General features: G+C 33.3%; 1 protein-coding gene and 1 long non-coding RNA gene across 2 annotated transcripts; one reads left to right on the forward strand and one right to left on the reverse strand.

Annotated features, from left to right (window-relative positions):
- Window positions 1–905: 905 nt before the first annotated feature.
- Window positions 906–2,626, forward strand: LOC139484517 (zinc finger protein 235-like). The gene has a single exon (XM_071268252.1). It carries the CDS (start codon window positions 987–989, stop codon window positions 2,517–2,519), a length of 1,533 nt encoding a protein of 510 aa, XP_071124353.1. The 5' UTR covers window positions 906–986; the 3' UTR covers window positions 2,520–2,626.
- Window positions 2,627–4,079: 1,453 nt separating this feature from the next.
- Window positions 4,080–5,434, reverse strand: LOC139519627 (uncharacterized). Its single transcript, XR_011663635.1, has 2 exons — window positions 5,277–5,434; window positions 4,080–4,914 (listed from the first exon to the last, which is right to left on the reverse strand). It is a non-coding gene; the product is annotated as an uncharacterized lncRNA (long non-coding RNA).
- Window positions 5,435–13,280: the final 7,846 nt, after the last annotated feature.

Below are 13,280 nucleotides of genomic sequence, written 5' to 3' on the forward strand. Positions count from 1 at the left end.
ATGACAACACGGTTTCTTTCAAGTCTTTTCTTTTATTTATCTGTGCCCTTTATTGTGGAAGCTCGTGTCATCATTGATGTTACTTTGTCATACTCAAAAGAAATTTAAATTCAGAATGACACGATATTGCTGTTAGCCAATCAGAATATTGTATTTTAATGAAACATACGTGTAATGTAACTATTAGAATAGAGAAAAATGGACACAATATATGAAGAATAGGGAATAGTGGACAGAATAAATAATTTGAAGTATTATAGAGAAACGATCCAAAGGGCATACACATTACAGAAAAAAGAGAACATCGTGAATTGAGTAAATAGATTCTTAATAATATAAGACTTCCAAACTTGAAAATTGAGACTGTAGAAACACTTTTGTCGCAGGTTAAGGGAACAACCATTTACCTACTAAAAGGGGGTATTGTTTTTCCTTTTACAAATATGTTCTGATGAAGACAAAAATATCTTGGTCAAGCAGGTGACATAAAAAAATCTTCTGGATCTAAATCATTCCCACACCTTATAGTGTTACATTTTAACTTTTGAAAGACAAAAACAAATACCGCTAAACGATACTAAAAATATAGTAAAATCAACCCCCCCCCCCCCCCCCCCCCAATTAATAAATAAAATTAGATTGATGTTAAATGATTGCTCCCTAAAAATGCTTTTTAATTAGAACGTTTATGTAATATTTATATGTATATATTTGCGGATATTATATATATACCATGTATACAATTTTGATTAACATTTCTATGAATATTTAACAGTATTATCATAGCTAGAAAGATACATCTTTCAATTGGACAGAAAATGCAATTTGTAATAATTCATCTTTGAATAGACTGATTTTGCAGTTGTTGGACTTGTTCTCATCATTATTTTCTTTTGATTAGACTCGAAGCAACTGACAGAAATGAAAGTAAAGACGCCTGGACAGAAACAAATGATATTTCCTACAACGGAACATCAGCTACTTCTATGATTGTCTCCATTGATCAGAATTCGGGTCCAATTACGGAAGAAATGAAAAGTAAAGACGTCTGTACAGACACAAATGAAATTTCCTACAACGGAACATCAGCTACTTCCATGATTGTCTCCCTTGATCAGACTTCCGGTCCAATAATGGAAGAAATGAAAAGTGAAGACGCCTGTACAGAAACAAATGAAATTTCATACAACGGAACATCAGCTTTTTCCATGATTGTCTCCCTTGATCGGGCTTCCGGTCCAATTATGGAAGAAATGAAAAGTGAAGACGCCTGTACAGAAACAAATAAAATTTCCTACAACGTAACATCAGCTACTTCTATGATTGTCTCCCTTGATCAGACTTCCGGTCCAATAATGGAGGATCGCTTAGTTAGCTTTCATGACAAAGGAATTAGTTATATATGTAAAGTATGTGGCACTGAGTGTAGAAACAATGCAGATCTAGAGGAACATATAATAACTCACACTGCTGAAAACCAAGCTTTCAAATGTAAAAAGTGTAAAAAAGAGTTTCGCGCATATAGTGTGCTACAGATGCATTTAAAGACACACGCTAGGAGTCATATATGTGAAAAATGTGGTATAGGTTTTCGTAAGGATGATGACTTAAAGACACACTTGAAAAGTCACTCTGAAGATAAGCCTAATGTATTTACATGTGATGTATGTGATAGAGGGTTTAGTGTGTATAGATATCTACAGACCCACATGAGAACACATACTGGAGAAAAACCTTATAAATGTGATGTTTGTGGTAGAAGATTTGCTTGTAGTAATTTCAAACGAACTCATGTGAGAACACATACCGGTGAAAAACCTTATGTTTGTGATGTATGTGGGAAAAGTTGTAGCCAGCTTAGTAGTATACAGAGCCACATGAGAACACATACAGGTGATAAATCTTTTAAATGTGATGTATGTCGTAAAGTGTTTACTAACAAATGCTGCTTGAGGAGACATACAAAAATACACAGTGGTGAAAGACCTTTCAAATGTGATGTATGTGGCCATGGGTTTATTCAGAATTGTGACCTACAGAAACATATGAAAATACATACAGGTAACGAAGATAAACTGTATAAATGTGATGTTTGTGGGAAAGGATTTACTAACAAATGGTACTTGAAGAACCACACAGCAACTCACACTGGTGAAAGACCCTTCATTTGTGATGTGTGTGGTAATGGGTTTAGAAAAAATTGCGACATAATGAGACACATGAGAATACACACTGGTCACGTGGATAAAAGGTATAAATGTGAAATATGTGATAAAAGGTTTAGTAGGAAACAGCACTTAACAACTCACATGAGAACACATACTGGTGATAAACCGTATAAATGTGATGTATGTGGGAGAGGGTTTACTACCAGTTGGTGCTTGAAGAGACACACAACAACACACACTGGTGAAAGACCTGTCAATTGTGATATATGTGGTAAAGGTTTCATTCAGAATTGTGACTTACAAAAACACATGAGAATACATACTGGTGATAAACCGTTTAAATGTGATTGATATCATACATGTTATAAATCAGTGTATATAAAGTGAGAATCCTGTTTGTTCATTTTCACTGTCGTATGCGAGTATGTCTATTGTAGAATAAAGGATGACGGGAAAAACTGCGTTTGTTTACTTTTTGTAAATACGAAATAATTGATTTCAATGTATGTTTTATAAATATTTTGATATGAGCGTCACTGATGAGTCTTATTATGTAGACGAAACGCGCGTCTGGCGTACTAAATTATAATCCTGGTACCTTTGATAACTATTAACACAATTCCATTAGAATATAACTTTTTAATGTATAATAAAAGGATTAAAGTCCCAAAAAGTGTAATTAAAGCAACTGAATCCTTAATGTTGTTGTATGGATGCGAGTCATTTCAACAATAGATGTGATGAATTATCTTTTTAAGTGCAATCATTATACCCCCGCTTTAAAAAAAAAGGGGGGGGGGTATACTGTTTTACCTCTGTCTGTCAGTCCGTCAGTCCGTCCATCAGTCCGTCCGTCCGTCAGTCAGTCCGTCCCACAAAACTTTCGTCACATTTTTCTCAGGAACTACACATCCACCCTTTCTGTAATTTGGTATCAACAATTATATATGTCAGCCATACCGTGTGATGCGTTTTCAGATTCATCACTTGACAACTTCCTGTTTACCGAACACTTGTATGATTTTACACATGATAGCCAAATTGAAAATTTTCGTCACATTTTTCTCAGGAACTACAATACAAGGATTTCTGAAATTTGGTTTCAGGATTTATATACATGTAAGTCAGCTTTACCGTGTGATGCGTTTTCAGATTCATCACTCGACAACTTCCTGTTTACCGAACACTTGTATGATTTTACACATGATAGCCAAGTTGAAAATTTTCGTCACATTTTTCTCAGGAACTACAATACAAGGATTTCTGAAATTTGGTTTCAGGATTTATATAAGTCAGCTTTACTGTGTGATGTGTTTTCAGATTCATCACTCGACAACTTCCTGTTTACCGAACACTTGCATATTTTTACACTATTAATATTATCCACTTGCGGCGGGGGTATCATCAGTGAGCAGTAGCTCGCAGTTTCACTTGTTACTGATGAGGAACTTTTGGAGGTGCAATGATTTTTCATTATTGCTTTATATAATTCGACATGCGACAACTAAAAATACTCAATTATCACACATTTTCTAACGGAATATTACAATACCCTGCGTAATACAAGTTCAACTGATTATAAATCTTCGATATTTTTTGATATTTTTTTTAAATGTTTTAATGTAAAATAGAACATTTTTTGTCAAGCTGAATGTAAAAACAAAATAAATGAACCATATGTGGATGTACAGGCTATTTTTCTATATTTTGTCTGTAATTTGTCGTCATTAATTCAAAAAATCAAACACATCAAGTTTGCACTCAAAACGTTTAAAGAATATTTTTCAAATTTAATTGTGCTGATTGACAGCTGTTTCATTGAAGGAAACGCTATTTCTTTTCTATTTTTCATTTTTTTAAATACAGTTTCAATGATGAGAAGTACAACTGAATACAAGAAAGAAAACAAACTGTATTCAACATTTTATTTTATAAAAAAGCAATACTGTTAGTGTGAAGTCTGGATTTCAGTGAAATGTTGTTCATGGTTTGTATCCTTTAGACGATCTCCTTCTACAAATCATGCGACAATTAACAGAAGCACAGTATTTGTTCGTTGGACAATCACCATCACTAAAACAGTTGTTTTTACAATCAGTTTTTGCTCCTGCCATTGACTTAGAAACGAATCCCGAACCGGAAGAACGTGCTGATCCACTTCGTCTGGACGAAACTCTGTCTATAACATCTAGTCCACTACGTCCAGAAGAGATGGCGTCAAGAATATCAGAACTAGCGGGTCAAGCTAGATGATGAACTTCTTATTATTTCTGACCCTGTGTTTCCACTTCTGATAGAGTCTGCCAATCTAAATGTACCAATTATACTTCCAGAAGAAATGTCGACGCAGTAATTGCTACAGCCATCGTGTACACATTTATATCCTGAACGACATAATTTGTCTTCTCCACATCCATAATGACAGTCACTGTCATCGTCAGAGAAAGCAGGAGACAAACCAGCTAAAGAACCTCAAATGGTTCCCGATACAGAGGTCCTGCCTCCAACAGTAGCCCCAGACAATCCTCTACCAGAAGATGACTCGTGTGTTATAAATTTAATGTCTATTCCATGAGAAGTTCCAACTCCTCTTGATCCTGCTCGTCTGTTTGCATCAATAACATCAAGTATAGAAGCAGATCCACCACCACGACGCCTGTTTATGTTTCTGGTAACTGTGCTTTCGACCAGTATAGCTTCTTCACACCATTTGTATCTAATGCATGTTTTTCTGTGGGTGCATAGACTGTAAAAAAATATATCTGACATTTTATCTTCACAAATATACATGATCTTGAATCTATATACAGATATATGGATTTATGGTATTTTTGCCAATAAAACATTTTCTACTATAATACAGGGACCGTACAGATTTAGCACTGTATAAAACGCATACCGTTTTGAAAGCTATGAAGGACTCCACATTACAAAAATGAAACAACATGAACCAGAAAACCATTTTTTTTCAAGTTTTTCTATTAATATTTACCAAATACTTCGTATTGAATGACATTGTTTCGTTTGTAAAGCTTGAGTATTTATCTCAACATCGAAAACACATTAAAATATAGCCTATAAATCTACAAAAAGCAAATCGAATATTACCGGCTAGTGTCACTGTGGCCAATGCCAACGAAAAGAAAAAGGTCTGAAATCTCATCATTCTTAACAATTCTGAAAAACACAAAATAAAATTATGTTTTACAAAATATAGAGAATTGTTATCGACACATGACTCACACTAAACACTGAGTATCAGCATATTGCTTGCTTTTGTTATAGACCTACAAGACAGTTACATATCAAAAACAATTCTTGGTGCGAATATTGTTAGTTATTGAGTAAAACGAAATGACAGAATTTCTTCAATCGATTCCAAAGGTTAGATTTTATTGTGCTAGTAATACAATTAACGGTACCAATTTTCTTGCACCAGATGCGCATTTCGACAATACATGTCTCTTCAGTGATGCTCATAGCCAAAATATTTGAAATCCAAAACTTATATAAAAGATGAAGATCGAGCTATAATCCAAAATGTCCAAAAAGTATAGCCAAATCCGTGAAAGGAATCAGAGCTTTGCATAAGTTGTGTACAATTTATATAGTATGTAAGGGTTCTATCCGCAAAAAAACATTATTAAATAAAGAATTAAGAAAGAAAGAAAGCAGATAAAGTTTGAAATTAAGTGTTTCCAAAACTTTAAAGGGGTATCTGCAAATATATATAAAAAAACGATTAAACTCATCAATTGTAACATTAACGGACCCACTACTACTCCAAATGAGCATTTCTACAATAAACTTTTATTAATTCTGTGATTTTGACGATAAACATTGTAAACATATTTTAAATTAAAAAGGTTTAGCCAAATCCGCCAACTGAATCATATAAATTAATCAAATAAATAATGATACAAAAATTATATTTCAAAGAGATTGTATAGCAATTACAAATCAGAAAGGTATGATAGAAATTGATGCAGGAATTAACAAACGACGAAAAAGGCCTAGGCATTAAAGGAAAGTAGCATTTTATCAAATGATTTAAAATCGGTATTTCTTTCTAAAGGAAATATTATTCCAATGATATTTAAGTATTGTATATAGTACCTTTAATATCTCAAAAAATTATGTCAGTTGGGTTTTCACTTCCGATATATTTTATAACAAACCAAAAGAATTTTATGCCATGACATTATATTTTGAAGCAAAATGTTTATGTGAATAAACATTTATACGGGTTTCTTAATTTTTAATTAATTAAATGAATAACGTTTAGTTGAACAATAATATAAAATTCTATATTGGGCCATCAATGCTCTTCAACTTTGTATTTGTTTAGCTTTCTTACTATTATGATCTGAGCGACACTGATGAGTCTTCTGTAGACGAAACGTGCGTCTTGCGTACTAAATTTAAAGCCTTGTACCTTTAATAACTACATGTATATGACATCGTTTAATAATGTTTCTTTTTTACAAGCCGTAACTGGTTCTTAAATATTCTTTAACTGTTATATCATTTTCAAACATAAAGAAATTTTTTAAAAGGTATTGAAGTATTAATATCCCATACTTTGTACTGATAACCTATACTGTAATTAATTTCTGTGTCATTTGGTTTCTTGTGAAGAATTATATCATTGGCAATAATACCACATCTTCTTTTATATGAATATTAAGTTACCTTTGTGTAGAAAAGCGTCAGTATATTTTGAAACACGATAACGATTTGTCCTTAGAATTGTTGAGAAAATATTGCTGGGTATTTTTTTCATCTGACGTTCAAAAACTCTTCTAAGTTATAAGAAGTTTGATATGTCAAAATCTGGGGGAAAAGTATGGGCTTATAGTTACGACAATTAAAACTTATCCATCGTAGTCTGTGAATTGGATATTATATAACAAGGAACCAAATCGTGGTACGTACGTTAAATTATTAAAGGGATCATAACTTAGACTTCACCAATGGACATTCATTGCTTAAAAGCTTTTATGTTCATTATGTAGGCAGCAACCCTCTACCAAAGAAATCCTGCTTGGATGCTGCTGGCCCTGTAATGTCGTTACAACTCGGATATATATACTTCATCAAAATGAGCTGCTAGAATGTTGCTACACAGAAACGGAAAGCTGAAAGCATCCCGTTTATCGTTAAAAAAAATTTCAACTGAACTTCATTGCCAATTTCTAGATCTGAAGCAGACTTTACTGTATCAACTGTATGCTTCATTTAAAAAAAAAAAATATGATCAACAGTCCCCAAGTCACTGGGGTAAAGCTGATGACCGTAACTGCATTCACGGTCATCCCAAGATGTCGGATGAAAAATTAGGTCAGTTTCTGTATTGTCTGTTAAAGTGTTTCTATATCATTTTCTTTACAAATCATACATTGAAACGATGTAAATTTATAAAATAATCACTCGGAAATCACTAATTACTTCTGAGAAATGTGCATGAAACGGGAAATTCGATTTGAAAAAATCGCCAAGATGACCGTAAATCACAATCGAGATGACCGTAACAGAATCAGCGATTCATAACAAGGCTGACCGTAACTGCTTTTAAGATGACCGTAATTTGTAAATGATGACCGTAACTTTTAAAGGATGACCCTCAATTCTAAGAAATATCCGTAATTATATAACTATCTTTTTGTATCAAATGATTAATCGTGTTGGTATACACATATTAATATGAAAGTTTTATCCTATAAGTAGAAGAAAATAAGACGTGCTTCAAATGCAAATATTACCATATGTATCTTTTTTACAGTAGAGGGTTCAATTTTTAAAATGAATTTGCCAAAAGACATGCGGTGCACAGCCTTCAACTGCTCGACAAAAGATTTTTTTTTGTTTCTGGGATTCCTTTTAATGACATATAATAAATACACATTTTTGAAAATGCCAAAAAATTGCATGTACACCCATTGATATTATATCGTCTTTCATTTTGTCGTGCAAATAAAATAACAGAAATATTTTGAAAATATCATTCGAATAAACTAGTGAAGGTGAGCTCCAGCAAAGTAGATCCTTAAAATAGTATTGTACGAAAAGCGTATCACAAGGCGGAACGTTGTCAATATGTATATATACAGAAATGTTATTCATACAGTCAGGATTCTACTTCTTCAAAATTATCTCCCCATTACGCCAGTTCATGCTCACAGTCGTAGAAATGGAAGCCATTGTAGGGATGACGCTCTGCCAATTTTGCTCTTGAAAACTGATAAATTTATCCACATAGCACCATTACGATCGATCGCTATATGTCAGTTATATTTTAAAATACAAATGTATCTACTAGCAAATGAGCATTAGTTAATGATCTTGTCTGCATTGATTCAACTTAAAAATATTGTCTGTTTGGATGTCAGATGGAATTTTTGAAAATTCTTAAGCATTTAAAAAAATTCTAATTAAATATTTTGTGGAAGGGCAGACTAAACATTTTCAGTGGTTGAAGATTATAAACCCTAGTTATCACACACACATTTTCATCATCCAAATTAAAAGACTGTCGTCAAGTACTTTTAGAAAAAATAGCTATTCGAACACACCTACTCTGTTTTTGTGATTCATTAGATAGGTATCTCAATTGACCCATATATTTCATCTTTTCGTACTGTCATTTTTTTACGTTATAAAGTCAACCTGTAGCTTTGATATATAATAATGATAGAATCTGAAGCGAGATGCTATATAAAATACTCTTGCTTTGTACGTTTTAAAGACAAAATATATACCCCAAACATGCCCTAACATAAAAAGGTGCACTCGATTTTTCTCTTTTCGATACAATCGTTACCTGTTTTGGGGAATTTTTTCTTGATTCACATAATGGAAGGGCAGACACGAAAATTTCTGAACTAAAAGATTGATATGTTCTCCGTCCGTGATAAAAAAAAATCGGAGGATATGCATTTTTTACATTCAACTTATAGATACTATATATAAAAAAGAAGATGTGGTATTATTGCCAATGAGACAGCTAACCAGAAAAGACCAAAATGACACAAACATTAACAACTATAGGTAACCGTAAGGCCTTCAACAATGAGCAAAGCCCATACCGCATAGTCAGCTATAAAAGGCCCCGATAAGAACCATGTCGTCGACTTGATATCTTATTGTTGTACATTACTATGTAATAGATACATTGAAAACTTATGCAAATGGTGTTTTTAAAATAAGAAAATTGTCGTTTTATTTGTTTCTATTAACTTTTTAAAATTTTGTTACTATATCAAACATTACAGTTAACTTTTATCGCTTTCTCGATAAACACAGAGTTTCGATTCTTTTGTTCTATTTCAAAAGTGTTTCCGCCTGCATGTATCAAGACAAATTAAGATTTTAATCTGCTTCTTCTGGACCCATACACATGGGCTCGATTACCAAATATTCGTATGTATTATTAATGTTTTTAATGCTCCATTTATTGGCATTATGTTTTTCTGGTCTGTGCGTACGTTCGTCCGTTCGTCTGTTTGTTTGTCCGTTTGTCCAGCTTCAAGTTAAATAAAATTGAAACTTAGTACACATTTTCCCTATGGAATGATCTTTTTAATTCTAATGCCAAATTACAGTTTTATCTCATTTTCATAGTCCACTAAACATAGAAAATGATAGTGTAGATGAGGCATCCGTGTACTAGGGACACATTCATGTTTCTTCAAATTTTCATCGTATCGCTGTAAATTTGTGTTAAAATTTTAACGTCGATATCAATAAATATTTCATTGTTTACGAGAAAAATGCAATTTACTATCATTGTTATAAATCCTAAATATGGCCAATTATATAATAGTTTAAAAAAAGAAATTTATGAAACATATTTATATCCGCTAACCGCAAGCCCCTATTGAGATCGACAAACTCAACAAAAAAGCTTTGAATACAATACGGATATTTCTTAGAATTGATGGTCATCCTATAAAAGTTACGGTCGTCCTATATAAATTACAGTCAGTCTTTACAAATTACGGTCATCCTTTACAAGTTACGGTCATCTTTTTACCAATCACGGTCATCCTTGTTTTATGTTACGGTCATCTTGAAAATATTTTGATTATGATTTACGGTCATCTTAACGATTTTTTCAAATCGAATTTCCCGTTTCATGCACATTTCTCGGAAGTAATTAGTGATTTTCGAGTGATTCTTTTAGAAATTTACATCGTTTCAATGTATGATTTGTAAAGAAAATGATATAGAAACACTTTAACAGACAATACAGAAACTGACCTAATTTTTCATCCGACATCTTGGGATGACCGTGAATGCAGTTACGGTCATCAGCTTTACCCCAGTGCAAGTCTTGAATTATTAAATGAGAGGACATCATTAATATAGCGGAATATGGAGTTAACGGATAATGCTTACTTCTTTTATTTTTCTACAGAAGCTACAAATAATATATAAATATGAATTAAAACATGTTAAAAGATCTAAGAAATAAGGTGAATATTATCATAGCAACACCCAACATACATAAGTCGATAAAACGTTTAACATGACAACGACATGGCAAAAATGACAGACAAAGGAAAAACACACAAGTTCACAATACACTTCATAGACAACTAAAAACCTGAGCAACACGACTCCTACCAAAGTCTTACACATCCTGATAAAGTTATGTGATATTCATCACTTCCTTAAAGATAAATGAAAACCTCAATTTGTCGAATAGAAAAATCAAAACATTTCTTTCTTTTTTCAAATAAATATTTTAATAAATTCCGATGATATGCGCACAAGAAGGAGTCAGAAATATTTTTTTTTCTACTTGACTTACTTGCTTTCTATTTTATATTTAAAAAAATCATCAATTCAATCCTACATACAATATGGTACCAGGTTTTTGATTTGTTACTTTAAATGTGTAAATAGTTATCAAAGATACCAGGTTTATAGTGTGATACGCCAGACGCGCGTTTCGTCTGCATAAGGTTCATCAGTGACGCTCAGACAAAAATAAAAGTTAGAAAGCCAAAAACAAGTACAAAGTTGAAGAGCATACAAAATAAAATTACTTGGGCATTATCTGTAGCCAATGGACATATACTCTATTTGTGTTAAGAAGGTCTGCGTAAAAGCATACTTTTAAAATATCTACATGGGAAGAAAGCAGTTTGATTTGAGGGCAAGGTGGTAAGAACTCCAGAGAGAGAGGTCAATGGCTCTGACGGAGCTCGAAGCGAGCGTAGAAGACGAACAAGAAGGCGTATATACAGCAACGGGCGACGACTGACACGACGCCAACTGTGTGGGCAGTATAAAGTAAAATCACAAGAAATACTAAACACCGTGGAAAATTTCATACGGAACGTCCGTAATCAAATGGAAATACCAAAAGTATGATAGAATTGTAGGAGCTCCACAAAGAGTACCCCAACGTTTATAAAAACTTCCTCAGAGTAGCTATGCTATGTGAATTTTACTGCTCTTTTTTGAAAATGACACCACCAAATGAGATTTGACAGTAGATACATGTAGCAATATACAGAAATTTCACCATCTCATTTTCGTTGCTTTCTTACGCCTAATCTTTGTGTCAGATGTGTACATATGTATGTAATCAGTATTTTCCGTAAATTTGATATCCAGTAGTTGAATGGTATTAAAAAGATCTTTCTTTTTTGGTGTATCCAACCTGCTTGTATTTGCTAAAAAATATAGCAAAGAGGTTAACGGTACCAATTTTCCTGCACCAAGATGCGCATTTCGACAATAAATGTCTCTTCAGTGATGCTCGTGGCCAAAATATTTGAAATCCAAAGCTTATATAAAAGATGAAGAGCTTTAATCAAAAAGGTCTAAAAAGTATAGCCAAATCCGCGAAAGGAATCAGAGCTCTGCATGAGAGAGATACATTCCTTAATTTATCATAAGTTCTAACATTTTGTAACAGCAAATTTCAAAAACACAAAAACTCAGTATCTTCATGCCAGTACCGAATAACTGGCTACTGGGCTGGTGATACCCTCGGGGATTAACAGTCCACCAGCAGAGGCATCGACCCAGTGGTAGTAATAACATTAACGGTACCAATTTTCCTGCACCAGATGCGCATAAAGGTGTCACAAATATCCCCAAAATTTGACAAAAAGTAGAATTGCAATCCCCTGAAGTGATACCTTTTCTAAAACTGTTTACACATATCTTTCGAGAATTCAATTAAAATCATTTTTCTTAGTCTCATTTTTGTTTAAAATTGCGTCAAAAAAAAAAAAGTGTATTTAAACATTTGGCCCTATGGTGAAATATCGTTGTTAATTTCTGGGTCATTTGGTGTCCTGTGGAGAGTTATCTCATTGGAAATTATACCACATCTTCTTATTTTTATACTATAATTTTTTTCTACTAATACGGAAAATAAGGACAGTCAAATAAAAATTAGCCCATAAAATAGGTAAAAATAATCTTGATATTCTTAAAAACTAACTCTGAAGGCATCAGCTATCAAATATTGAATTTTATTTAACAATACTTGCCTATTTGAAAATTCCTCTGGGCTTTCCCTTTCGAAATACCTTAGATCATTCCAGGTTTTGTTGGACTTTGTGTTGCTGAGTTATTAGTTTTCTATATTGTGTTATATGGAGTGCTGTTTGTCTTTTCGTCGGTTTTAGTTTTTCGCTATGGCTGTGTCGGTTGTTTTCGACCTTTGAGTTTGATTGTGTCATTAGTATCCCTTGCCTTTTGTTTAATTTTTTTCCCCTCCTTGAAAAGTACAGACATGTACTGGACATGGAGGAATTTGTGTACAGTCAAAATTAAATAGTAACAATACCTTTTCGCTGAAGCAAAGTTATGAGAGTTATTCAAATCGTGCAACAGTCATGTGTACTCTTGTACGGCCGAGTAGAAATCGAAGAGTGGTCAAATGCGCGCGGTCGCGTATAGATGATCATTTATCGGGTATCAGTCTGGCATGGGTTTTTTTACGTATGTCGCAGTGATCTGGACGCGATCGGGCATTGGTCGAGTTAATCTGGACAACCGATCACTCAGGTTGGCGTACATTCAAACATTCACGACTTCTTCATGACTGCATCACGACGCCAACCCGACCACTAATTGAATACATATTCG

The sequence above is a fragment of the Mytilus edulis genome, chromosome 1 (genome assembly GCF_963676685.1).
Source record: "Mytilus edulis chromosome 1, xbMytEdul2.2, whole genome shotgun sequence".
Taxonomy (NCBI): Eukaryota; Metazoa; Mollusca; class Bivalvia; order Mytilida; family Mytilidae; genus Mytilus; species Mytilus edulis.

Excerpts from the sequence above, each read along its gene's own strand:
- LOC139484517 (XM_071268252.1), top strand. The coding sequence starts at position 987 with ATGATTGTCTCCATTGATCAGAATTCGGGTCCAATTACGGAAGAAATG.